Consider the following 27,932-nt stretch of genomic DNA (forward strand, 5'->3'; position numbering starts at 1 on the left):
GGACATCTACTGTAATATTATTTTGTAATTATGAAGAGGTAGGGGCATTAATTATGAGAATGGAAGCATTTTTTGGTTATTAGAGATGATCATCCTTGCTCCCAATTGTTATGTAAACTAGAAAATGCATATTGTAAGCTAATTAATTTATGATGATTTTGTCTGATTAAAAAAAAATCACAATTTTATTTTAGTATTTGTTTATAAATAAACCTAATTATACTTGTTATGCTTAAAAATGTATAGGAGACAACACTATTTCATATTAGTGTGAGAAAAAGATAACAAGTTTGCTTCCATTCCATGCATCTTTTCCATCTGGGTTTTCTATAGTAAAAGGGCCTCTCCGTTGGTAATTTTTTGCATGTAACAAGTTTAAAAATTCACTATTGTCTCTTGAGATATTGGTCGAGAGCCTAATATTTGGTACAGCCGAATAGGTTAAAATTTTATGAAAAATTACTTCAAATCTGATATAATATCTCGTAAAAACTAATATAAAATACTATTTGTATCTTATTTTTATTAATTATTGATGAAAATCTAACTTATCGATGCAATACTAGGCCTATGCATTTGAATCCTATCTAGTGTAGTAGATTAATTTAATGATCAAATGAACAACCAATTTCCTAAGGATTTGCCTACCGAAGGCAAACCCCTTAAGATTCGTCTATTAAAATCGAGTCTTATATGGTTCGAAAGAGTATCACTCTGAATAACCAATATAATTCGGATGCATGTCTTATCTAACTAGGGACACACCTTATATGACAACTCATGAATTTAAAGAGTTCTTGAATTATCTTGAAGACTTCTAAACCGTTTAGAAGATGAACAAAAAATCATACTTAAACTATATACGATATGAAATAGGAATCATAATATTATGAACTATCGGGATAAGCAGGTGTTTCCGGAGACTTTCTAAAAATGGATCCGATCCAAAAAGAGACGACACAATTAATTGATCAAAGAAGTCATAGTGAGAAATAATTGACTTTTAAAAGTCAAAGAAATTTAACCTAATGTCAAAGAGCTTTTAAGCCTAATTTATTTATAAATTCATCAGATATGTTACCTTAAACCTAATTGCTCTAAAAATCACGAACTTTAATATATATTACAATTTGAATACAAATTTTTAATGATATCATTTTAATATAAGAACTATTATATTTTTTACAATAAAAAACACCAAGCAATTTTCCATCAAAAGATGTTAGTTTTTTACACGAATAGAGAAAATATTTAAAATATTTCCAAATATACAACCAGAAGTTTCACTTTACAACAAATACTATCCTTCTAAACTTAATTACAAAATTATAATATTTGTAAACAATATTTACAAATGTATAGATGTTTATTTTAGAAATAAAAGAAAATAAAACTGTTTATCTCCTAAATCCCAAATTTCAGATTACGCAACCAAATTCTCATCTTATTTATCAAATTGCAAAAAATAATATTATTAATCTCCTATGTTTTAAATACTTAATTCTGTAAATATTTAGACAATTGGATATTATAATTGTGAATTAAACTAATCTTTTATTGCTTTCTAATAAATATGGGTTGATTGCAAAAACCCAAATTCTTAATGATGATCACAATTCCTTTTGTGCTAAATCTTTGTTTTTTCTTCTGGCAATGATAGAGCTGTGTTTCATCCAACGAGATTGATGAAGCAATTCTTCTTCTGCATAATCTTTTGCTTATTATTACTCTTTCACCATCTAAACCCAATTTATCAATCCTGCTTAAATAAAAATATAATCTTTCACAAATCTCTCACCAATCCTCTTCTTCATCATCCCTCTAAACCAAAACCCAGATTTTTTTATCTCGAAAAATGGAAGCTTCAACGGTGACGAAAAGAAGATAAACCGGCAAAAACGGTAAAATAGCATAGTAACGGTGGTGGAATGAGAAATGCGACAGGAAAGAAGGAGAGCATACGAAGTTAACGGGTGGCGGCTGTTAACAATCCAATAGAAATTACTATTCCAATTTTTGTGAGAAAAGTTTCTGGGCTTCACTAGGGGTGAACATTAAACGGTCAAAACCGAATAATCGAACCGAACCGAACCGAATTAATCAAACCGAAATATAATTTGAAAATATGGTTCGATTACGGTCCGTATTTTTAAAATTTTGACTATTCGGTTCGGTTTACGGTTTTTACAAAAAAATAACCGTAATAACCGAACCGACCGTATTTGAAAATTACGTTGTTTTAAACTTTCATATACACACATTTATATATTAAATTTGTTTAATTTTATAATTTTATAATAAAAAACGATAAATATAGATTTAATTTAAAGCACATGTATTCTCTAGGTTAAATTTTTCCATTTTTTTATTTATTTTTTAAAAAACTGTTTTTTTTTCTTTCTAAAAACCATACAAAAAATATTACGGTTTTCGACCGAACCGAACCGAACCGTAATATTTCGGCTTGGTTAATACGGTTTTAATATAATTTGGTTAATACGGTTCGGTGACCGAAATTTTAAAAAACCGAACGGTTTTTAATTTTTGGGCGGTTCGATGACCGAACCGACCGTTGCTCATCCCTAGGCTTCACACCTTAAAGCACGATGAAAATAGTTACTTATTTCATACCATGTTTGTGTAAATAAAAAAGAAAAAATTGTATAATTGTAATATTGAAAAGTTAAAAATTAAATACAAATTAAGTATTGTACATATGTAATTATTTTGTAGTTTTATGGTATAAGGTGTAATTTCTTCAATTTTAATTACGGAGTAAAAAATTAGAAAAATAAACCCTACTAATAAAAGTAGAGAATTACTTTCTCGAAGGCCCATCCAACTAAAGAAGAGATTGAAGTCCAAACCAACAAAAACCATAAAACATAAAGCCCAAAACCCTAACCAATAACCCATATAAACCCTCACAAACCGACCTCACCAAAACCCTAATCTCTCCCATTTCTCTATATCATCAGCCAGCCGCTAGCAGAACAAGACTAAGAACCAACAATGGTGTCAGGCTCAGGAATTTGCGCTAAGCGAATAGTCGTGGACGCAAGGCACCACATGCTCGGTCGGCTATCGTCGATCATAGCTAAGGAGCTTTTGAATGGCCAGAAGGTTGTGGTGGTCCGGTGCGAGGAGATTTGCCTCTCCGGTGGTTTGGTTAGGCAGAAGATGAAGTACTTGAGATTCTTGCGGAAGCGTATGAATACTAAGCCTTCTCATGGCCCTATTCATTTCCGTGCTCCTGCTAAGATCTTGTGGCGCACTATCCGTGGGTATGATTTTAGATTTTTCTTTTTCTCAGATTAAAGTATTTTACATATGCTAGTGTGGTTGGTGAGTTGATTTTGTTTAGGTTAAGATGAGTTTTGTTTTGTTTTGTTGTTGTTGGTTAAGATTTGATTAGGGTTAGTAGTAATAGATAGGTGTTGAATGTTCTGTGGTGAATCAGTATGTGTTTAAAAGATGTGCATAATGTCTTGTTTTATCCGTGGATCGAGTTATATTCGCTGGTGTTGGTTTGTGGAGAAACAACTGAAATATCCGAATGTAATTTGAGTTCTGACGATTTTGAAGTTTGGATAGAATGAATGAACTCTAGAAGTGATTTAGTAGTATAGTTAAGATGGTGGATTTTTTTGTAATGGCGAAGATTAGGTAATTCATGAATGAGTTTTGCTTTATTTACATAAAAATGTAATACTTATTATCGATAAGATACTTCAGTGACAATTTTTAGACCTGTATAGTCAGTGGAAGATGCTTAGTTTCTTGCTATTTTCCATGTTGCTTATTGGACTAAGTACACGATAGGCTATATTTTTGTAAATTTGAATGTTATGTTGCTATATGTTTGAGCAAGAGAGATGTGTATTTCTAAAATGTAAAATTTTTGTTCTTCTTTTCATTTGTTGTCCTTTTTCAGTATCCTGAATTTGTTATGATTTCGGTTTTGTTTTGAAGGATGATTCCCCACAAGACCAAGCGGGGAGAGGCTGCTCTTGCTCGATTGAAGGTGTATGAGGGTGTTCCACCTCCATATGATAAAATCAAGAGAATGGTTATCCCTGATGCTCTCAAGTGAGTGTATTACTTTTGAGTACTTCCATGAAATTCAATCTTTGGTTTTCTGTTGATAGTTATTGATGTTTGTTATTGCTGGATTTTGTTAAACTTAGGGTATTGAGGCTTCAAGCGGGACACAAATACTGTTTGTTGGGCAGACTATCTTCTGAGGTCGGATGGAACCATTATGAGACCATCAAGGTATGGGGCTTAACTTTTTTTGGCTTTCTTTAACCTTCCACATTATTCACCAATTATACATACAAATATTCTAACAATCTTGTATTTTGTGTGTTTTTTATAACATGATATATTATATAATTCACGTCTGAATTTAATCGCTTGTGTGAATTCTGGTATCTCTTATAGAGCACATTTTGGTGATTAAATTTGATAAGTTCTTTATTTTATTTTTCCGAAGACAAAATTGCATGGGACCATTTATAATGTGCTAGTTTTCATGAGTTCTGAGCTCTTGTCAATAATACTATGTATATGTTTATTTAGCTTTCCTTGTGTGTCTGCGTCTATCTTGTTATAGTTTCATTTTGTAGCAGCTATGATGTCTGTGCATGTCCACGCTGTAATAGTATAATTATTTCCCTTTTGGATATTCATTTCTGCACGGCTGCTCCACGCTGAATGAGTTTCTTCATTCTCACTTGGCATATGAGTAGGAAAACGATCAAATCGTAAATGTTCATACAAAATATTTAACTGTTGTGATTTTGTGTAGGAACTTGAGGCAAAGAGAAAAGAGAGGTCTCAAGTGGCCTATGAGAGGAAGAAGCAATTGACAAAGCTAAGGATTAAAGCCGAGAAGAGTGCAGAGGAGAAGCTTGGTGCTCAGCTAGACGTTATTGCACCTATCAAATATTGATTTTAAAAGAAGGTTTCTTTTTTCAAGTGTTGTTTGCAGCTAAATTCTGTTTCTTTATTAAGAATCATTCTGTTTTTGAGTTGGATTAATTTTGTGGTAGTTTTTACATTAATTATTGTCATTCCATATATCACTCTATTATATATCATTTTTCGTTCGGGCGAGTCTACCTATTTCTCCTGCGTAATTTCTTTTTTAAATATCTTAAAATTAACAATTCTGTAGTTATGTAGCAAGTCCGAAGGGTAAATAGTCTTGGAAGATGGAGTACGCTCCATAATCGTAGAGGGATAATATCATTCCGTAATCATAATTGACGAAAGAAATCTAAATCACCCTTATAAAATGTCTTACGGTTTTTTGTAGTTTTATAAACTAGTTGGTCTATTTGTGAGATTAGTTCAACAATTTGAGTAGACCTTGAGCTTGAGCTTGAGCTATTCAAATTGTGCTTGAATATTAATTATTGAGGCTAGTGTGTTCTCTAGCCTAAACAAGCTTTTATAGCTAATTTTGCTAAAATACAGCAAATGTGCTTATTTTCTAATAATCGTTTTTATTTTTATTTAGCTCTTCTTCTTAAGCTCAAGCTTGTATAATATACTCGAATTTGGCTTGGCTCGGTTACATCCTTAGCTCTTATTAGCAATTTTGACATTTTTTTATGCCAAATGATCAAAAAAAGGTTAAAACGTTCCATGAAAGTTTTATAAAAGTCCAAATCTTTCACTTTTATCCAATTTATCTTGAAACGTATGATTTCGTTTGAATTTTTTCCAACTATACAATTTTACTTATGTGGTGTGATATGTGGCATGTCACATCAGCACCACGTAGGCACCACATGAGCAAAATTATATAATTGGATAAAATTGAAATGAAATCATACGTTTCAGGACAAATTGGATAAAATTGAAAGGTATGGATTTTTGTAAAATTTTCATGAAATGTTTGGTCTTTTTTTTATTAATGGTAGTTAGACAAAATTTTAATTTGTATTTTATATTTTATTATTTTTATTATCATTTTTTGTTAAAATTGAAATAAAAATATTTTTATCTTTAGTAACGCTTTATTTGTCTCATTCAATTGATAAGTTTTAGAATGTTTCATTGTAGTTGATAATTGTTTTTACGCCTCATTCTAATTGATAATTGTTTTTAAGTCTCATTCTAATTGATAATTGATAATTTATGTAGTTCAAGTAAATTTGTTTATTCATTATTAGCAAAAAGTTTATAATTTGACAAAAGTAGAATAAAAATAATATTTTATTATATTTAATTAATTATTTTAAAATATATGCATAAATATTGTTATCCATTTGAATGGAATGGAAGAAATTTTATTTTAATTAATTATCATAAATTTTTTATAATATCTTTCTTTAAAAAAAGTTTTTGTCCCATTTTTTGGAAATTATTTCGTCTCTCTTTGTGGAAGTGAAAAAGAGTTGATTTACAAGACACAAGACTCGTTCAAAGACTCGTCAATGATAATGAAGTCAATATGTAGCTGATTCTAGTCATTAAATAAAATATTAATTTACACATCGATATTTCAATCACAGATAGTATGTTAAATACAATTGTTCATTCAACACGGCTGATAATAATTAAAAAAAATTCATCTTTATAGTATGGTTTATAGATATTTTTGGAACACACATAAATCTATTTATTTGTCACAAATGATACTCGTTGATCTTTATTATTAGAAAACTTTACTTATTTGAATTTTATTTATTTTTTAGAAAGATGGTATTATTTTCTTACAAGTAAAGAAACATATTTCCAAAAAGATGTTCCATCATTTGACATTTTTCTTTCCTTATTATTTCAGAAATAATTATGTACAAAATCTTAGCACCCAAGTACCCAAATAAAATTACAAAAGAAAAGAGAAATATATATTCACAAAAGAAAATAAATCAATCCTATAATGTCAAGAAATAAAAATTTTCATAATATAATCTCACACGATTTGCTTAGATTTGATTCTGAATCATTTAAAAGTACACTAGTAGTAGACTTCATAAAAAAATCTGAAGAGTTTTTTTGCTTGACATTCAAGAATTAATTATTACTACCTAAACAATATATCATTCCATTTTTTTCTCTTCTCCATTACAAATTTTCATTTATTGTTTCTTTTAAATTACTTTACCATTTCTCTGTTTAATTTAGGCATGAAGAAAATGGTTCAATGGAGTTCATTTTTGTACTTAGTTTTATTATTGCTAAGCACCACTCAGTTAGCAAATGGAAAATGGTATAGAAATGATAAGAAATTGGGGTTTGTGTCATTTTATGTTGATAAATCAGGGCATGCCAATTTTTCTACTATACAGTCTGCTATAGATTTTGTTCCATCAAATAATAAACATTGGGTATGCATCTACATCAAGGCTGGTATTTATAGGTATATATTTTTTCATTTTATTTTTCAAGTTTTTATTCTATAGATGCATTAGTGTCGGGTCAGAGGCGGAACGAAAGGTAGGATAGGCAGACATTTACGACCGCCATTCAACATTATCTCTCTTTTAAATCTGTCGGTAATTACATCCTTTACACTTTTGGCACATAACGCGCGCCATGTTTCGGTTGATCCGTTGCTAAAATCATTGGTAAAATTTTGATATGCCTTACTAGTTGCCCAAATCCGTCGTTAAATCTCTTATTCGCCGGCATTGTTAACATTGTTACGGATTTTCTGCCCATCGGGAAATGTTGTCTGTGTTACATTTTTTATATTAAGATTTTGATTTAGCTAAATGTTTGAAATAGGGAGAAGGTGAAGATCCCATATGACAAGCCATACATAATACTAAAAGGAGAAGCAAAAAGAAGAACTCAAATTATTTGGGATGATCATGATTCAACTGCCCAAAGCCCTACTTTCACGTCTTTGGCAGATAATATTATAGTCAAAAGCATTAGATTTGTGGTAAGATCATTGATATTCTTGACCCGTCCGACCCAATCAACTCAAAAAAAAATTCCTAGCTAGATCTTTGTATTCCTAACATTTTCGTATTTTGTTGAACAGAATTCATACAATTTATTTAACAGAAACAACCCCAGAGTTCCGGCAGTTGCGGCCATGATCACCGGAGATAAGTCAGCATTTTATCGATGCGGTTTTGCCGGAGTACAAGATACATTGTGGGATGATCAAGGTAGACATTACTTCAAAAAATGCACCATTCAGGGTGCTGTTGATTTCATCTTTGGTAGTGGCCAATCTATTTACGAGGTACTTATTTTTTAGATTCAATTTCTTTAGTATATGTAAATATAAACATGATAATTTCGCCAGGCTTGAACACTTATCTTTTACGGCTTTTTATAATAATATCTATTTTCGGCAAACTATTTGCAAAAATACGCTCTTCCTCACTTCCTTTTACCGAATCAATAGGTGGGTAATTTATTTATTTTATGTTTATTTGCAGGGCTGTGCCATACAAGCAATAGGAGATGGGTATATAACTGCACAAGGAAGGACTAACCTAAATGATGCAAATGGTTTTGTGTTCAAAGGGTGCAATGTGTTTGGGAAAGGTGTATCCTATTTAGGAAGACCATGGAGAGGTTTTTCAAGGGTTCTATTCTATCAATCAAACTTTTCCAATATTATCCATCCTCAAGGATGGGATGCTTGGAATTTTTTTGACCATGAGTAAGTCCCTTCAATTTTTTTATGTTATTTGCAATTATTTAAGCAAGCATTTAACCAATGTAAATAGAAGAGGTAGTTTGGTAAAAATTAGGGCAAAACACAATCGAGTCCCTGCCCTTATCAATTTTTCACATTGAACCATTATAATTTTAGTTGTCAATGTTGAGTCCATGCACTTTGTATTTTAGTATATATTAAGTCCCTCCATCACAAAAATGAAGTGTATGTACTTCACGTTTCTTAAAATTTAGTTTCTATTAAGTCCATAAATTTGATTTTTTTTTTCCGGTCTGAAATTGACACAAACTTTTTGTGAATGATGGACTCAATGTCTATAATATCAAAATGAAAGAACTTAACGTTGATGAATAAAAGTACATATCCAATGATAAACAAGACAAGTGCAGGGATCCAGAAATACATTATTGCCAAAAATTAGTGAAGAAAAGGAGTATTTTTAATATACTAATTTCGCATTACGTGCTATGCACGTGGCTCGTAATGTAACTCCTCAATGGATATATTAGTAAATTTATTATAATTATATCAATTTTTTATTTATAATTAATAGTAAAAATAAATATAATATATTCTCAAATACAGTATTTTAATTGTGTAGTTCAATCAAACTAAAAGATATGTATTCCTACTAATTTGGAGACAATTTAGTTATTTTTTACATACTAACAATTAAATTGGAGATAATTTAGCTACCTATTCTAATTAGGACTTTAATTACAATAGTGATTAATTAAATAACTAATTAGTTAATGACTATAAAACCTTCATTTAGTAGTAAATTGAAAAGGATTATTCGGTAAATTTGCCTGTCCCCCATCCGTGCTTTTATATATAGCATAGATTTATAGGAAATTTCTTATGGTAAAAATAAAATAACCATAAAAAGCATCAATATTTTTGAGTGATCGGTTTATTTCCGCGTTTCATTCAATAAATGGACAGTTCTCAATTCTTAAATATTAAAAGCTCACTCATGTTTATAATGGTGGTTGTATAAATGCACAGGGAGCAGATAACATTTGCAGAGTATGGTAACTATGGACCTGGAGCTGACACAACAAAGAGAGTGAGATGGGCGAAGAAACTGAGTCAGCAAACCTTAAATTTGTTAACTAGCATGTCTTTCATTGATACTGAAAATTGGATTCAACAACAACCCTTTTAGCTGCCTCTCATTTTCTTTTCTATGGTTTTTGTTACATGGTTCAAAAAATTCCATGATAGAAATTTAAATTTCCATCAGTAACAAATAAACTGCTATTGTCCTTCAAATAATGTGCATATTATCTGTATTTCTTTATTTCTATAGCATACCTCTCTTCGGCGACTTGACCGGTGCTCTATGTTAGCACCTCGGAGATTCTCCCAATCTGATGCATCCTCGCTTGGGAATTTTAAGTTGCGGAAATGTGCATTCTTTCTGTAGATTCTCTACTTTATGTTGTGTGTAGGAACACTAATATAAATTTTAGTGTTTTTGAAATCGTCGAGAAGTGGATTGTATCCGTCCTTGGTTCTTGTCTTTGTGGGCAAACCGAATTCTTCCATGAATGATGACGTGTCAAGCTATATAAGATGTGAGAATGATTTTACTTAAAATGGCTCGTCTCTTTTAAATGAAACAAATTATAAGACCCGAGGCAAAAACAATACTACGCTGTTAGAAAGAACTTACTGCAAGTGTTCGTCTCTTCTTCCCAAGTTTAGAAGGTTCGTCTCCCTGCGGTTTCAGCCACCCAGAACAGTAATGGTCCATTTGTTCCAAAAGCAAGAAATCCGTAGGGAAAAATATATCAGCATCGCCCTATAATCAGTATGCTTAAAAGATGAGTACAAATTAACTGATATTAAAAGAATCGAAAATGTGTGATCGTAAGAGAGAAAACACCTTTGCTTCCAGATAGGTTTTGTAATCAGAGCTTCGGCCATCTTTCTGTGGAAAAAAAATTAATATCATTGATTTATCTGCAGCATGCTTGCAATAGTCGGATAGAGAAAAGAAAAATCCAATTTCTTTCAATTGAAAAAACTCCTTTTGTTCTTTGAAGTTGATTCGTAATGATCTTGTAAGCATTACTGTTCTGATTTGTAATGATCTATTAAGGCCAAAAATTACTTACGTGTCTATCACGTTGGATAACCATATAAATTTTAGTTGCTACATATGCAATATTTGACATGAATTGCGTTAGTAAACATTGGTATAAAAATGAAAGTTCAGTTACCAAAATATAACAAATAAAACGATGATAACCCTTCTGTAAAATGCCTATAATTACCAATAAATATTAACCCTGATCCAGCCAAGCATACGCTGTTAAGATTATTAATCCAAATTTTACACATTCTGTACACCTGATACTATAAGCATCTGATGTCCAGACAAGAGGGCTAGATTAACATCAAACTTTGAACATCCATCGATTTAAAATCTATTTTAAATCGCTTCTGTTTAGAGATTTAAACCACTTTAGAATCCTATGTCCGTAATTTGTTTGGTAAAAAAAGATGTGATATAAACAACAACAAAGCAATTATAATGGTGATATAATTACCTTAGTTGAAACCAAAGGAGCACTCTCCCCAGGTATGCTTACATCAGGAAGGTAACTAAAGTCTGAAGCAATCAATGACATCTTTGGTAATGCTCCATGCAACACTTCTAGTAAATTCTGCATGACCAAGGAAGTATTAGTACGAGATGTACGGTTATATAAAAGCAACAAGAGACATTTCTTCCTTACCAAGCAACCTGTTGGTAACCAACGTCTTCGGGGTTTTGGGAAGACCTTAGACCAAACACTTCTTGCTGTTGATATTGATTTATCACTGCTTAATTCAGTGATCTCCAGACAACGCTTAATTAATGGGTCTTGCAGCGGCTTGTACAATTCAGAGAGTGTTTTCCTGGAAATGTGTAACACCATACTAATCAAGGCTCGCATGCAACTTGTCCAACGATAGACATATACAACGAAAATTTCATAAAGTAGGAGACTATGGAAACCTTCTGAGTTACTCCATCAACTAGAATTAAATAGTTCAAGAGACGGGTAGGAACTTTAACAAAGATGATTAATTAAGCAATAAGCACCACAACTTGCCGTAGGTAAGAAAAATTAGCCAGCAATATAGCAGAAATTTCGCACAGGAGGTTTAACATTTTAAGTAGATATAAGATAAGATAAGATGTAAGAATGCACAGCACATGCATATGAAACTGAAAGGTTACTTCTTAAAAATTAGGTGAAGGTCGCACAATGATGACACTGGTAATACTGATGCATTGCAAACAATATCTCACTCGATTTTCCAGCAAGACATATACTATGAGGAAGTCAAAACTAGTCAGTAACGCATGATAGATAAGTTCTTAACAAGAATTTATCAGTAATCCTCCAATGGGTTTATAATCCTGGTGTAAAAAGGTATAAATAAAAGCAATTCCCTACGAACAAGAAAGAAATGGGGAAAGCTGATTTTACACTAGCGCTGCTTCATACCTATCATCTTGCTTTTCAACCCATACTTCCTTCCATGGCAAAACTTGATTTTCAGAATAGACAAGGTCGTGAGGAAGATTATCAAGAACCTGCAAAAAATGAAATGGAATATCTTAGGTGTTGCTGTACTCCTTCATTATCCACAGTTTTATGGCATGATTTACCATACGTCGAATGGGTTGGAAGCAATAGAAGAATATCAATCATGATCTCTACCTAGAGTTCTAATAATGGAAGAAAGAACATACCTCAAGCATAATTACCCAACATGGCTGTTGCTCCCCCTCCCCTGTTAGAAAAGCCAAGAAGTTTGAATTCTTACTTTTAGAACATTTGATAATCATAAGGAATAAAACATGTAACTGAGAAGCAGATGATCTCGTGCTCATACTTTTATCCGCAAGGCACGCCTTAAAAGAGCAATGATAATGTGAAGAAAATAGAATAAACCAGTTCTCTACTTGTGCATATTATAAAGTTGTCAACTTCATAGAATTAGTATGATATGAAGTATGAAGTATAATATCTCTAGAAGCCACTTTAAAAAACCCTCAAACTTTATGGGTGATGTGGTACTTAGCCAATCTGTACTTGATATTGTCACAGTTAAAGGGGTTCCAGAAGAGAAGCCATAGGTATTATTGTTAAACACGTCCAATGAGTTTGAACAATTTAATAACAAGATGGGCCTACAGTTCTTTTAGTTCCATCCCAGTTTGGTTTTTGAGTATGCAAGGTGACTTTAATTATTGCATCAGCATTAATGAGGAAAAAAATACAGGTCCAAAATTTATGGAGTCATACCCCATCCACTCTTATCAGCTGCATCACGGCATTCAACTCTAAATTTTGACAAGTGACTACGAATTTCTCCAACTGTTTCTTTCTGTATTTCAGCAAGTGATGGACTGATTTCCACTGAGCTGCACCAATTGAAAGACAAGCTAAGAGTAGAACATACTGGTTAACCTGCAAATCCAGATATGCAATAAATCGCCGTGCTTCCAAGAAACCATCTAAATTGGATGGATATCGCACACATGCACATGCAACAGCTTCCTTTTTTATATATATTTGAAGTCTCAATTATTTTTGGTAGTTAAAAGAGATCATAGTGCACATACGTGTAAGTCATACTGTTGTACACTCTTGAAGGTGCATTCAACAATATGTAATCCATTATGCCCTTCGCACAAGTTCCAGATCCACCGCCAATTTCATATATCTGAGTGTCAATGTATAGCAGCAGAATCAATTTTCAGACTCGAGTTATACACCATGTCCAAATGGATAAACATAAATGATTTCATGTAAATGATTGGCTTGCATGATTTATAAATCAATTGAGAATTTTAGATTCAGGCATGAAAAGTAGAGCCATAGCTGATACGCCAATTGGTTGATTGAGAAAGATGGTGCTTACTTTTAGTGGAATGGAAAGGTTGGCCGTACGCATTATGGCTTCAGCAATGCCGTGAGCATACCAAGGCTACAAGGAAGAAGACATGAATAACGTCAAAGAGCTGAAAAGCAAACTAAACAAAGGCAATAAGAACAAAACCTCCTTTTTATATATTTAATTTGTAAATACATCATTTGCTGTCATAGTGTCACCAGCATGCATTATATACAACTTCCTGATTAAAAATGACAGTATATGCTAAAGTCATGTTCTGTAATTCCAAACGATCAAACACCAGACCAAGCAAAACAAGAATATTGAAAAGGTATGCGGACTGCTACTAGGAGTATAAGAGATACCAAGAGCTAGATACTATACAGAAAGGCCTCATGAAGAGAATTTTCAAAAGCACTCAGCAGTAAGATTACATCCCCACAAGAGAGTGTTTGCTTTCTATATAAACCAAAAAATACAAAAATGAAAGCTCGAGCCTCAATTTTCTGTAACTTATACGTAAAATTGAAGGCTCTAATTATGGAAATCAAGTGGAGAGAGAGAGAATTACCTTAAAGAGCTCCACTGGAGTAAACCATGATATATCACTCTGCTTGTAGATTTTATCCAAGTGGCTTATATAAGATTTTCTGCCTAAAACACACAAAAGAAGCAATAAGTTCCAATACAGCTACAAAAGAACTAGTAAGCTGTGATATAGCCAAAAATCTTTTCAGGCATACAAATTTAGCAGGTAATAACACTTTTTTTATCATAGTACAAACACAATACCGAACAATTCACAACAAAATAGGCAGTTTACGCAAAAGAACAGCCAGATGAATTACTCATCCAACAAAAAGTGTATCTCCTACATATTATCAAAAAATAAAACTCGTTTAAGCAATGCAAGTCCATTGAGCTCTTATATATTTAGCTAGACTTTTATTAATTTGACCGTCTAGCAACAGAACCGCAAATCAGATCAAATAAACCGTCTCTAAAACGTCAATCCTAAACCAAAAGTCAAACTACCGCTTCTTGCCCGGTTCATAAGGAACAAGACACATCACTAATCAAATATATTTAACTTCAGCATTACTTCCAAATAAACCGCGTCGCGGAATCACAAGAAAATACAATTCCAACTAATTTAAGATTAACAAAATGCAAAATCAAGCTTAAAAAGTAAGAACCTTGAAGCTGATTAAACTTTATGGTGTTCTCAAGAACACCAACGGACTTCGACCTTTGCGAAAAATATCCATGAATTGGATGGTACAATGCGGAATGAATAAAATCCCTTACCTGATACAATTCAGTAACAAAATACATAGAAAATGAAAAATCAAACACAGCACACAGAAATTACAACAAATCCATCAATAACTCACAGGAAATTACCAGGATTGGTTTATCACCCACAATGTCAGTGGAATAAAAGGCACGAACTGGATAAATTTTGGATTCATATGAAATCACTGCCACAGGAAAATTTAAGATTTAAATAAAATAAAATTTTAAAAAATTGTAATTTTTTTATAGAGACTTTTTAATGTGTTTACCTTTAGTTCCATGGAAGAGAAAGCAAAGCTTTCGAGAAATTGAGAGGTGAGTGTTCATTTTTTTTTGGGCCTGGAGGTTTCTGTTGACAGAGTTCTTAAACCCTTGTTCAGCTTTCGCAGAGAGAACGACTTGTCGTTGGATAAGCTTGACAGAGTCGACATGTCGTTTATTGGCGTGCTTCTCTTCTATTGGCCACCATTTCCGAATGGGGTACTTCAATTTTTTTCCCGCGATAACAATATATAAATATTTAACCAAAAAATGACAATTTCCTGAAGATAATTAGTCGTTTCCATGAGAACCAATATCAGGTATGGATTCAATGGCCACTATATGAATCATTCAATTACACATTCGTTTAACAAATTTGAATAAGATAAAAAAAGAGTAATTTTATTAAACGAACGGTAACAAGTATAAACAATTCAAATTAAAATCACAGAAGCACATCCTTTTAACAATTTCTAAAATGTTTTAACCGTTACCTGTTTATTCATTTGCTTAATCGAAAACTTTCTAGTATGGCAATTATGCTAGCGGCGGAGTTGTCCAACCAAATTGAAAAAAGTACAGAGTACCTGAGAGACCTCTATATAATCGGAAAAAAAACTTTAAAAAATGACAATTCTAAAATAGATATTACTTATGATATTATAATTATTCATTTTCACCATAAAAGGGAAACGAGAATGAAAGATGTTTAGAGAATAACGTCGTTAAGCATATTTTATAATTCTAATTTTTCATACAGATTGAAAAATTTAATCAGACAATTATTATTAAGAAAATGTTTATATCAAAATAAACTGAAAACTGAAAAAATAAATTATTTGAGTTACATTTTATTGGTATATAAATAATTTTTTTTTTAAAAAAATGTGAATCATTAGTTGAAAACTGCTAGACTAGTAATAATTTGAACCGAGAATTAAGTTTAGATTTTTGATGGTTGTCTCTTAGTTTGTAAGGGCAATAGATATGTTGTTGTTGGTATAAATTTGTTTGTTTAATCCGCATTGGATGGACAATTAAATTACTACAATAAGAAAAATATGTTATTTCCGGATAGCTTTTGCTTTAAACATGTATCAATTAATTTATGGGTTTAATTCCATGTCAGCAGTCGTTTGGCCAGAGAAATAAATCTATATCAGCATGCAAGCATACACGCTAGGGGTGTAACCGAGTCGAACTAACTCGCGAGCTACTCGGGATTGATTCGAAAAATACTCGAAATCGACTCGACTCATATCGAGTCGAGCTCGAGTTCGAGCTACTCTAGTTAATTATCGAGTCGAGTTCAAGCTGCAAAATACTTGACTCGCGATGAGCTTGCGAGCCTAATCGAGTTTTGGTAAATTTACCTTTTTACCCTTTATATTTATATAATATAATAATACCTTTATTTTAATATTAAAATATAATTTTTAAATATTTAAATAGATAATCGAGTTGAGTCGAGTTCGAGTCTCAATTATTTTATCGAGTTCGAGCTTCTAAAATAAAACTCGATCGAGTTCGAGTCGAGTTTCGAGCTTCGTATTTTAGAGTTGAGCTCGAGATTGGCAGTGTTTCGACTCGACTCAACTCGATTACACTCCTAATACATGCTGGCAAAAAGATAAGGCAAGCGAAAACAGTGTTAGCGTCGAAAGGGTAAATTGAAACGTTTTCAAAACGTGACGGGTTCAATTGCACCTTTCCGAATGTTGGGGTCTATTTGATCTATAGACTAAATATTAGGGGTGTATCTGACCCTTTTCTCATTAAAATAATCATCAATAATGTCCTTGATTTGGTGGGGATTGAGGCGGTCTATGATTTTAAAAATTGTGGTCCTTTCCCATTGATGGGTTGACTTGAATTGCTGGCTTTATAACCTTAAGAAAACTACATCTTTCTAAATTTTCAAGCAAAGTCACCATGTAAGAGAATAATATATAATTAAAATAAAAAATGAGGGCTTTGATAAAGAACATGAGAGTATCCTCCTTCACAAATGTCCCATTCTAAAGAGTGATGGTGGAGAGAAGAGGGTCCAAAATTCAAAATATATTATGAAATCAAATTAATTAATCCACTTACTAATTATTAGCTTTTTAATCTATCATCATACTAAACTATCTAGCTATGTGGTTGGCATATATGTAGTTTGAAATATTAATATTTAACTGAGTTGTTAAATTGATTAAATATCGATTTCTACACTCATATTAGTCATAGTCAAAATGATTTAATTATTGTTAATTACAATAAAAATAATAAAATATATATTATTTTATAATTAAAATATAAATCTCTAATTCTATCAATATCCAAATTAAATTTTTATTTTTTTGATAATTTAAATCACATTAATCTTTTCATATATATTTCCTTGTAACGACGAGGGAGGGTATAAGTTTTATGATATATTTCCGATGTAACATACAAAAGATATGTAAAAATAAATTGAGTATATATTATTGGACTTTCAAATTTATATAGTAAATCAAAAATTAATTTTTAAATAAAGCCTAATTAATACTAAATAAACAATTTTGATAAGATAAATTATTTTTTAATTAAATAAAAAAATATTTGCATTGAACTAATTAAAAATAATTATTTTCATATACCAAAATGTGCCTATAAATGCATTTTCAGTTCCAAATAGGAGTGCTTATACTTTCCAAAAAAAGTATTAAGTTGTACGAATATTACAAACAAAATATCAAATAAACTTTGTACGTAGGATACCAAATAATTTTTTTAGCATATAAATTTTCATATGACATGTTCATCATTTTTTATGATTTTACTATCTTCTTCATCAAATTGAATTACAAAAATTCAAGACAAACTTCATAAATCATTAATCTATAAATTACGAAGGAGAACATATAAATATTAAATTTCTATACATATAGTGTCATAAAAATACTATATTTTTTGTATTTTAATTTAGTTTTATTAAATTAATATTTGTTCATTTATTTTTGCAAAGAAATTTGTGTTAGCAGCTATTATAATATTAACTTTTATTTAACAATTTTAGATATCAATTTTTGTTTCATTTTAAACAAATATAAAATTTTGATATATTTGTGCTTTGTATCGACAATGGAAGATGTAAACTTTATGATATATATTCGATGTCTACATCAATAAAAATATGTCATATATTTAATATAGTGTTTTTTAACATAGTGTTTTTTTTTTTTAAAATTAACATAGTGCTTTGAATGTGTTAAAAAAGTGTTGTTAAAACTAAAAATAAATAAGTCAACCGTTTGAATAAAAAAACGGCATTATTTTTCTCTTTATCATTTGCTGACTGAATTATTCATCACCTCAGCTGGTTGGTGGCATAGGGCAATTAAGAAATGGACATAACAACCCACATCCACACCCCATTTCCATATTCTTGGATTCAAACTTTTAAAATTTCAATTAAACTTATAGAACCCAAAGTTTTTGGAATTAAACATACGAGTTTCTTTATACTATCTCACAATAGCATTATTTTATTTATTTTTCAAACTTTGCATTATAAATTTATGAACTACTAAATCTACTTTAAATTCAAACCCTTTTTAATTAATAATAGTTTTGATGTAGATGTATTATTTTAAAGTGAGATATTTTAATAGGAGGGTGATGATATTCATATTATATATTTTTATATTGATAAGAATACTAATTATTTTATATGAAATAGTAATTCTTTATTTTAGTTTCAATTTTAAAGAATTGTAATTTTCAATAATTCTTTATTTTATAGAATTGTAATTTTATATGAAATACTAGTAATTCTTTATTTTATAGAATTGTAAATTTTTATTATATACTTTTTTTTTAAGTTTAGATTTGGTTGGCTTATAAATATATTCGGTCAACTTGGCTCAATGAATAAAATTAGTTTTTGATTATCGCTTGGGATGAGCTCAACAAAATCAGCTTGGTTATCAAAATTAACCAGATCGATTGAAAAAATTAAATTTATTTTTTTAATTTAGTACATTTGCCGATTTCAACCAAACCTACCAAAGTACCGACTTATTCAATTAGATTCGGTTTTAATATATATTTCTTTTTTATTTTGTAGGTCAGTGTTGATTAGAATTTCATATTTGATCATATCGGTTTGGCATTCGATCAATCAGCTAATTCAATTTAAGTTTAACCAAACCGATCGAGTGTTCATCCCTAACTGAAAGTAAAATAATCAAAACACAAACAAATAATCTAAAACCAACAAAATTTTATGATAACAAAACTTGCACTTTTTAAAAAAGAAAAATCAGCTTACCGGTTTAAGTCAGTTGCACCATAATTTGACGTCACTTTGGCGTTAGTTTTGGCAATCAAAGAGGATACATGATCCAAAAAGGCTTAATCACCAAAAAAAACTCCATCTTTAGCCCTTTTTCAAATGCACCCTGATATTTCAATTTTGTGAGTTGCACCCTAATTCGCACCTTTGGTTTTCAATTCCAACCCTTAAGTACTAAATTGATCTCTTCTCCATTTGAAAGAAGTTAATATAAGTTATCCATTTTTAACATTTTGTGTGAAAAAGAGTTCAAATGAGTACTCTATAAGAGTTTTTATGAATTTTTTCCAAATGAAAAGGAGTCCAATTTGATTTTAAAGGTGGAATTGAAACCTAAAAGTGCGAATTAGGGTGCAGCTGACAAAATTGCAACGTCAGGATGCAACTGAAAAGGGGCTAAAAGGTGGGGGGTTTTAGTGATTAAGCCATCCAAAAATGATAAGTTTATTATTTTTTAAATCACAAATTTATTAATTGTTCCAAATTGAAGGTTATAAATGAAGATATATGAGAAAGCAAGCAAATATGCCTTCATGTTTGTCACGGGAATCAAATTAGCTTTCCATATTTACAAAAGTTGTGGAAACACACTTAAAGTTATTAAAAACAATATAAATACATATTTCTTTTTAACACTTTAACAACAATCTTCAATTCTTACTTATGTAGAATCTGATGTGGCGACTTGAATATAATATAGTTCAAATACGCTCATAATGTTTAACTCGTGGTCCAAATATACAAATTTTATGTAAAATTGTTCAAATACGTTTTTAATGTATAAAACATTCCAAATATGTTATTTACATATGAAACTTAAATACCAACTTACATTCATTTTGCTTATCAAAACATCCTACAAATTTAAGCATCAAAGCAGATATCATGCAAACCAATTATGAGACTCCTTGAACTCACTTTATTACTTGTGCAAGAGACCGCATATTGAAGCCTCGAAAATTTTATCTGTATTAAGGGACATTAGTGTCACTTGTAATTAGCAATGTATCCTATTAAAATTTATGTGAAACAAAATTTAGTTTGAGGTCGACTTAATTTTAAAATTTAGAATTTCAAACTCGACCAAATTTTACTTTAGAAGCTCGAACTTAAACTCAATAGAATAATTGAAACTCAAGATCGACCTAACTCAATTATCCGTATAAATATTTACAAATTAAACTTATATACAAATAGATTTTTTATTACAAATATATATAATTATAAAGAATTTTAAAAAATAGTAAAGCTTAATTAGGCTCGTAGGCTTATCCGATAGAGTATTTTAATGCCAAAATTTTGATTAAATAATCAACTCGAGTAGTTCAATTCGAACTCGATTCTTTATTAAAGACATATCTAAACTATTTCAAGTTCATTGGTGCACGCTAGATCCTAAATAAGTTAAACTGACCATTTATAAAAAAAAAAAATTTGAAATGTTTTCAAAGCTATTAAATACGTTTTAGCGCATTTTAATATATGGAAGGCTAATTTGATCTTCGGTTAAAATATGGTGGATATCAACTTATCAACATGTGAATATTCTATCTCCCTCCTCTACCTCTTCTTCTCAACAAACCCTAACTTTTCTTTTCCATTATTTTATAGTGGGATGTGGTTTTGGGCTAAAAATCACCTCCCGATCTCTAAATCTTTCTATCAAGTAATAAAATAAATAGTTTTTTTTTGTATGTTCAGTTCTATTGTTATTTTTTTAACTAGTTTTTAGTTTATATACTCTATATGGGTTATGTTTTCTCTAAATATAATTTTTTACGAGATATGTAAAGTTGTAGATCGCTTAATGGTGCCCGTAACAAATGGGTCGTTCAAGACAAATGAATTTTTACATTTTCATATAGATTTATTTACTGATTTAATTTTTTTTTGCAGCTTGACTTGTGTTATAGATTTGTAATATATCTTTAATTTCTTGTTGTAATTTTTTAAAATTTATAAGGCTATGTACCCGTTTGATTGGATCCAAGTACGAATTTAGTTCTTTTCGAGTTGATGTAATCGACGTTTTAGGGTGACATTTTATACAGTCGGAATATTCTTTTCAACTGTAATTATCTAATCCGATACAGCGGATAGATTTGAGACTCGTGATTTTATATCAATAAGATAATTGTCTTTTAACAACAAAAAATAAAATAAAATATGGTGGACATGTATACCCTTCTCTGAAGATATATTGAATCTAAAACAGTGCAGACAAAGAATATCGTACCTTTTGGCGGGTTAAGCTTATTACAGTATTGATTTAACCCATAAAGGCTCATTGTCAGTAACAAGAAAGAAACTAGCATGCAACCAAACCAATTGGTTTGCACATTTAAAGCACAAAACAAAGTCAAAAAGGGTCTTGTCAACAACTATAAGCAATGCAACTCTCACAAACAATTCACTAAATTTGGGAAATTTTGTAAGGTCAAGAGTTTCTCAATTATGTTCATTGACGTATGTAAAATTTCTTTTAATTTGTTATATGGTATAGGTACACAAGATGTTATGTAAAATGTCACTTTTATGCATTCAACGTCTAGACTAATACCGATCTAGCTAGATACTTTTTTAATAAAAAATACTCCCTCCGTCCCAATAGAGTTGTCCACTTTGCCTTTATCACATAGTTTAAGAAAAGCAATCATTGTTTATAGTTTTTGAAAAATTTTCCTTACTTTTCTTGTCATACCCCTATTTAATGTAGGGTCCACTTGCAATTTACTTTTATTAGTGGACTTTAAATAGGGGTAATGTAGGAAAATTAAGTGTAAAGTTAGTTACTTTTTGAAAGTGGACAAGAGTTTTGGGACAAAAAAAATTCTCAAAGTGGACAACTCTATTGGGACGGAGGGAGTATATTTTAAATATATGTATATATAAATACAATTTGAACCTTCGGACTTCACTTAAAATAAAAGGACGTCTTATTAAATCAGTTGATCCAAGTTAAACTGACGATTAAATCGATGTTTGCCTAGATGATAAACTATAAATAAAATTTAATCTTTATGTATAATCAGTGGCGGACCCAGAAATTTATTATAAGGTGGGTAAGATTATACTAAAGATTTATAAGAAGGAAAAATTTAAAAATTTAAGGTGGTCAGTGCTATAAATTTTAAGGCCGAAAAACTATACTACTAACGTATATATTTATATTTTTCAAAGATTCGAAATAATAAGGTGGTCAACTGCCCACCATAAACTCTTCCTAGGTCCGCCCCTGTGTATAATGTATTCAATCAACTGAACTCACAATGGAACCGGTTGAACCAAAAGTGGTGGCCTAACCGTAGTTAATTTGTTGAGTTAATTAAATTAAAATAGAGCAAAATGACTGGCAAGCATGATTAGCAACTGAGTTGTACAAAAAGTGGGGTCAAACCGGCCGACTTGGTTTGGTTTGAGTGGCCTCCTATGCCTTTGGACTGGCCTTGTCTGTCCCCTCCCTTATCCACCCACTAGACATGAGTCAAAGAATGTGAACTCATCATTCTTATTTTATTTAAATAAAATTAACTTATTAGTATTATATAGACAGATCATTAGTCTCAAAATATTAAAATTTCTTGATTAATTTGTGTCAAATTTAGTCAAATCAAGAATTTTAATAAAATTATATATTTAAAATATGATAAGTAATTGACTTAGTTTCAATAATTTTATGTATGAAATGGAGTATGAATATAAAATTAGGATGACAACCTGTATGATTTGTGTTATATAGCCCAAATAATACTTGATTGATACCATTAGTATTAATTTGATTAATTTAATCTGGGTTACATAACTTTTCTAACTAAATTTTTAACACTTGAAAACTATTACTACTATACTAAATTTTTATATTCTATACGTATTGAAAATAAATAGTTTCTTTTATATCATCAACTCCACTTTTTAAATATCTAAGAAATTTTCATAATAACTTAATTTTATATCGTCATTGTGAATTTAATTTAATTTAAGTAAATCAAAATTTAGATTCGGTTTAAATCGAACATATACTCTCTATGCAAAACAATAATGTTTTGTTTTCATTAGGAGTAAGTAAAAATCTGACCAAAACAAATTAATCGATTGATTTTATTAATATAAATAAATATTTTAATCAATTTAGTTGGTTTTAATTAATAGTAACATTTGGTTTGATTACAATTTAAAATTGTGAATATATTCATTCAAACGAATAATTGGACATTTTTATTTTTTATTTTATTTGTTTATATTTTAATTATACCACTAAAAGTAAAAAGAAAACGAGATAATTTTTTATTTGGAAAGATCCAAAATTAAACCTTTGAAAAAAAAAGTGTACCAAAGTGAAAAAAGAAATAAATACAGGTATGAAAAAGTAAAAGAAAAAAGAAAGACAGAGACAAAACACAGAGAAAAACACATCACCTCCATCGCTGTCTCTCTTAACCTCTGCATGTCTTAAAACACACCCCCCCTACTCTCTCTCTCTTCCCCACCCCACTCTGTTTCCGCGGGGCTCCACCGGCCTCGACCCGCCTCCCATTCGGATCTTCGCCGCACATTGACGGAATGTACTCGGCGATACATTCGTTGCCGTTGGATGGGGACTTTCAAGGGTCACTAGACGGGACAAACTTGCCCGGAGATGCCTGCTTGGTTCTTACTACGGATCCCAAGCCACGGCTCCGGTGGACGGCGGAGCTCCATGAGAGATTTATTGACGCTGTTACTCAACTTGGTGGCCCTGACAGTTGCGTTTTTTTTATTTATTTATCTTGCTCTATCTCTTAATTAATTACAATTTTATTTTACTTTAAGTTAACAAATGCTGTGTTTTTTCTGTATTCGTTTTGTATTAATGAGGTGCTGAAAATGTGTGTTCTTTTAATTAAGGGTTTAATTGCAATATTCTTTTTATATTTAGAGTGTTTTGTAATTTTACGAACTTTAAAACTTGCAAAATCGGAACACTGAGCTATTTTTTGTTCGTGTTGCTGCTGGAATAGTGTGGTGTTCACTTAAGGGTTGAAAAAATGGAAAATAGCTTGGTGTTCTAATTTACCAAAATATGAAAGTTGATGGTGGATTTTGCCAAGTTTTAAAGTCTGTTTTGTAATTGCAGAACACGCTAAAGTTTGTTATCTTATTTAACCCTTTAATTAAGTGGTTGAGAAAACAAAAAATAGCTCGGTGTTCTAATTTACCAAAATATGAAAGTTGATGACGGATTTTGTCAAGTTTTAAAGTTTGTTTTGTAATTGTAAAACGCTCTAAAGTTTATGATATTATTTGCATTTAATCCTTAAATTAACTGTGTTATTTTTCCTTTTTTGGGTGACTACTAGAGTGAGTAGTTAATGATTTTGTTGATGACTGCTTTAGTAGTTGATGATTTGAGTGATTAAGGTAGAGAGCTTTTGTATGTATATTTGTTCAATCTTTACCACTGGAAATTTTCACTAGTGTTGTGTCATTGTTGTTGATAATGTTATAAATTAATTCGTCATGACGGTGTTTGATTTTCTGTCTAGTTGAGGAAGATGACCTCGTTGTTGTAGTATAATTCTCTTCTTAATTGGATATGATATTTAACATTATAAGAAGTTTTATCTGCAATATTTTTGGTTGTTCTTCATTGACTGACTCACCATTGTTTGTTCCTTTATGTAGTGTGCTTATTGTTGTTGTGTGCTTGTTAAGCTTATTTTATTGCTGGAAAAGACAAGTAAAGGGACAAATTAAATGTACTATTGAACTTTGTCTTTGCCTTTGTGGAATATTTTCTGTTTTTTCTCTCATTGAAAAAAGATTTCTGCTTTAGGATTTGGAATGTATATTGTATAGAAGAGTAAACATGAAGGTTTTGTGATCTATGTGTATTGGGAATATGTATATTATCAACGTAATTGATTTTACAAGCGCATTCTATTTCTACATGTTCTCAAATTTTCCATTGATTTACTTCCTTCTACTACAAATCTTAATTTAGTTCTAAGTGGAAAAAGTTGACTTGAATCTATGTCTAGTTCTAAGTGGAAAAAAGTTGACTTGAATCTATGTAAAGTTAAACTTACAAGCGTATGAATTATGCTCCTACACCATCTTGGCTGGTTTCTTTATAGACCATGTCTGGGATATGGACATCTGATATTCCAAAACCAGTTTTCATTAGCCCACATTTTAAAATCTGTGTTCTAGAGTTCAAAATTAATGTGGTTTGTCTTGATTTGTGGTGCAGAAGCAACACCGAAGACGATAATGAGAACAATGGGGGTAAAGGGGCTCACTCTTTATCACTTGAAGTCTCACCTACAGGTATGTTGAAACAAATATCACTTCAATGCATTTATTCTCAAAAGTTAAATTTCCTTTGGTTTTCATATCTTTTCCTTGATGTTTATACATGCAGAAATACAGGTTGGGAAGGCAAGCTTGCAAAGAATCAAATGATAACTCCAAAGATGGTATTAGCCTTTATCGTTTTAAATCGATATGAACTTGATTACATACTTTAGAATAGAAAGTTCTTTCTAGGCGATTAGAAACGGTCTTGGGGTGGTATTAATGGTATAATGGGGCTGGGAGGGTAAAGCTGGGTGCCTAGTATGTTTGATATAGAGAGATTAACTAAATCACGTGTCATTTATTATACAAAATTGGCCAAATGTGAACTGTTTCCTATTAAAATTCGCATATTCTGAAATGCTTAGATCGATGATGTGTAGTTGGATTTTAGCTTCTGTTGCAGAAAGTCAAGATACTGGTTCATCTACATCGACATCGTCTAGAGTGATTACACAAGATGTAAATGAGTATGTCATATGTACCCTTTTTCTCTCTAACACGCGCTCTGTGTTTGTGTTTTCTGAGATTGTTGTTTTTATCTTCCAAACAGTGGTTTCCAGGTTACTGAGGCTTTGCGTGTACAGATGGAAGTACAAAGACGACTGCATGAACAGCTGGAGGTTAGTGTTGCTTTCCTTTAGTAAATAAAAGGCGGCTTTTGCAATCTGTTGGCTTTTATTAGCAGTTGAGCATATGCATGTGTTGCTGAGTGGAACATAACTATGCTCGAAACAAGATAACGCCAAATTATCCAGGCAGTCATTATTTTTTTTTAGATATGGAAGTCGCAAAGTATTATTTTATGTGAATCCCGTTATAATGGAATCTTCTTTTAATTAATTACTAGAGAGTTTCTACTTTTGCTGATTTCAGTACCGATGAAAAGAAATGCAAATTTTAATTTTAATTTGTAGTTTTAGTTTGCGGAATTGTTTATTTAATTCAAGCAGAGTACTGCTAATTTAGCAATGACACTGAAGCAGGTGCAGCGTCGTCTCCAACTTCGTATTGAAGCACAGGGAAAATACCTACAATCAATTCTCGAGAAAGCTTGTAAAGCTTTGAATGATCAGGCTGCTGCTTCTGCTGGGCTTGAAGCTGCAAGAGAAGAACTATCCGAACTCGCAATCAAGGTTTCGAGTGAATGTCAGGGATTCGGAGCATTTGATAACTTGAAAATGCCTTCATTATCTGAACTTGCTGTAGCTTTAGAGAACCGAAATACATCAAATTTGCCAGCTCGAATTGGCGATTGCTCCATTGAAAGCTGCTTGACTTCAACCAGCAGCCCTGTTTCTCCAATCGGGATTGGTTCACATGCTTCAATTAAGAAACGATCAAGGCCTATATTCGGCAATGGCGATCCATTGCCTATGGAAGGCAACATGCGGCAAGAAGTAGAATGGATGATGAGTAATATAGCGTGAACGGAAAGGCATCTCCATTTCCGTCCCGGAAACAGAAAGAGAAACTGTATCGTATCTCCATTCGGGTTACTTTTTCCCTTTTTTTAGCTGATTCATCTCTTATCTTATCCTGAAATCAACTGTATCATTATTGGTCTGTATAGGTTCGGATCTTTTCAAGTTAAAGATGATATCTTTTATCATAAAAACCTGCAATTTGACCCTGATTCTGCAAAAAGACTAGCGCACTATTTAGTTTGCATTTTTATCCTTGGGATGAGACTGCAGTAGTGTTTGATGAAAAAAGATGAATAGTAAAACTTTAAAAAAATCCCATCAAGAATCACATAAAGAATCTAATAGCTTGAAATCTTTTGACAATTGCACATGTTACCTAAATGAGTAGATTCTAAACTCTGGTACAAAGCCAAAAAGCTTTATTCTTTACCTTTCCATATTTAATTTAAGGACACTAGATAGTGATCAGGGATGAGAAAAAAACTGCCCGGCCGAATTAATCGACGGAACTGATAAATTTTGGTTGGTTCGGTATGGTTAAAATGGTTAATTCGGCCAGTTCAATTTTTATATAAAAAAATTCGTATTTTCGGTTATCAGTTTGGTTTGAATTTTAAATTATCCACATTTATCGAATTAATTAAAACTTTGATTTTTTGAATATTTTTAATTTTCCTCATAATTTTTGTCGGTTTTAACCGGACCGACTGAATTAACCGACCTATTTGGTCGG

At 31.2% G+C, this 27,932-nt stretch overlaps 4 protein-coding genes across 5 annotated transcripts; 3 read left to right on the forward strand and 1 right to left on the reverse strand.

Moving 5' to 3' along the window:
- Positions 1–2,940: 2,940 nt before the first annotated feature.
- Positions 2,941–5,082, forward strand: LOC126669522 (60S ribosomal protein L13a-4). The gene is made up of 4 exons (XM_050363011.2): positions 2,941–3,284; positions 3,973–4,089; positions 4,188–4,275; positions 4,811–5,082. Exons 1-4 carry the CDS (start codon positions 3,013–3,015, stop codon positions 4,952–4,954), a joined length of 621 nt encoding a protein of 206 aa, XP_050218968.1. The 5' UTR covers positions 2,941–3,012; the 3' UTR covers positions 4,955–5,082.
- A 1,999-nt stretch (positions 5,083–7,081) lies between these two features.
- On the forward strand, positions 7,082–9,824 carry LOC126670556 (probable pectinesterase 29). The gene is made up of 5 exons (XM_050364310.2): positions 7,082–7,375; positions 7,744–7,903; positions 8,006–8,212; positions 8,412–8,638; positions 9,665–9,824. The coding sequence occupies exons 1-5, from the start codon at positions 7,143–7,145 to the stop codon at positions 9,822–9,824; spliced, it is 987 nt and encodes a 328-aa protein (XP_050220267.1). The 5' UTR covers positions 7,082–7,142.
- On the reverse strand, positions 9,764–15,345 carry LOC126670554 (uncharacterized). Its single transcript, XM_050364309.2, has 14 exons — positions 15,124–15,345; positions 14,963–15,039; positions 14,755–14,866; positions 14,130–14,212; positions 13,586–13,651; positions 13,287–13,387; positions 12,967–13,085; positions 12,411–12,451; positions 12,163–12,251; positions 11,404–11,566; positions 11,215–11,331; positions 10,548–10,592; positions 10,335–10,463; positions 9,764–10,225 (listed from the first exon to the last, which is right to left on the reverse strand). The coding sequence occupies exons 1-14, from the start codon at positions 15,179–15,181 to the stop codon at positions 10,091–10,093; spliced, it is 1,335 nt and encodes a 444-aa protein (XP_050220266.1). The 5' UTR covers positions 15,182–15,345; the 3' UTR covers positions 9,764–10,090.
- An 8,500-nt stretch (positions 15,346–23,845) lies between these two features.
- On the forward strand, positions 23,846–27,419 carry LOC126669272 (protein PHR1-LIKE 3). Of its 2 annotated transcripts, none has more exons than XM_050362695.2 (6): positions 23,846–24,180; positions 25,669–25,745; positions 25,840–25,894; positions 26,179–26,242; positions 26,326–26,395; positions 26,759–27,419. In XM_050362695.2, the coding sequence occupies exons 1-6, from the start codon at positions 24,000–24,002 to the stop codon at positions 27,200–27,202; spliced, it is 891 nt and encodes a 296-aa protein (XP_050218652.1). In that variant the 5' UTR covers positions 23,846–23,999; the 3' UTR covers positions 27,203–27,419. The 2 variants fall into 2 exon arrangements, with proteins under 2 accessions (XP_050218652.1, XP_050218651.1); XM_050362694.2 differs by having other exon boundaries at positions 23,847–24,180; positions 26,167–26,242.
- The last annotated feature ends 513 nt before the right edge of the window (positions 27,420–27,932 follow it).

Source organism: Mercurialis annua, linkage group LG2 (genome assembly GCF_937616625.2).
Source record: "Mercurialis annua linkage group LG2, ddMerAnnu1.2, whole genome shotgun sequence".
NCBI classification, from domain to species: domain Eukaryota; kingdom Viridiplantae; phylum Streptophyta; class Magnoliopsida; order Malpighiales; family Euphorbiaceae; genus Mercurialis; species Mercurialis annua.

Excerpts from the sequence above, each read along its gene's own strand:
- LOC126669522 (XM_050363011.2), top strand. The coding sequence starts at position 3,013 with ATGGTGTCAGGCTCAGGAATTTGCGCTAAGCGAATAGTCGTGGACGCA. Across the intron at positions 4,090-4,187 it reads GTTATCCCTGATGCTCTCAA|GGTATTGAGGCTTCAAGCGG; the intron begins GTGAGTGTATTA and ends TGTTAAACTTAG. Across the intron at positions 4,276-4,810 it reads ACCATTATGAGACCATCAAG|GAACTTGAGGCAAAGAGAAA; the intron begins GTATGGGGCTTA and ends GATTTTGTGTAG.
- LOC126670556 (XM_050364310.2), top strand. The coding sequence starts at position 7,143 with ATGAAGAAAATGGTTCAATGGAGTTCATTTTTGTACTTAGTTTTATTA. Across the intron at positions 7,904-8,005 it reads TCAAAAGCATTAGATTTGTG|AATTCATACAATTTATTTAA; the intron begins GTAAGATCATTG and ends TTTGTTGAACAG. Across the intron at positions 8,639-9,664 it reads TGGAATTTTTTTGACCATGA|GGAGCAGATAACATTTGCAG; the intron begins GTAAGTCCCTTC and ends ATAAATGCACAG.
- LOC126670554 (XM_050364309.2), bottom strand. The coding sequence starts at position 15,181 with ATGAACACTCACCTCTCAATTTCTCGAAAGCTTTGCTTTCTCTTCCAT. Across the intron at positions 13,388-13,585 it reads ACCTTTCCATTCCACTAAAA|ATATATGAAATTGGCGGTGG; the intron begins GTAAGCACCATC and ends ATTGACACTCAG. Across the intron at positions 10,464-10,547 it reads AAACCTATCTGGAAGCAAAG|GGCGATGCTGATATATTTTT; the intron begins GTGTTTTCTCTC and ends TACTGATTATAG.
- LOC126669272 (XM_050362694.2), top strand. The coding sequence starts at position 24,000 with ATGTACTCGGCGATACATTCGTTGCCGTTGGATGGGGACTTTCAAGGG. Across the intron at positions 25,746-25,839 it reads ACTTGAAGTCTCACCTACAG|AAATACAGGTTGGGAAGGCA; the intron begins GTATGTTGAAAC and ends TTATACATGCAG. Across the intron at positions 25,895-26,166 it reads AAATGATAACTCCAAAGATG|CTTCTGTTGCAGAAAGTCAA; the intron begins GTATTAGCCTTT and ends GTTGGATTTTAG.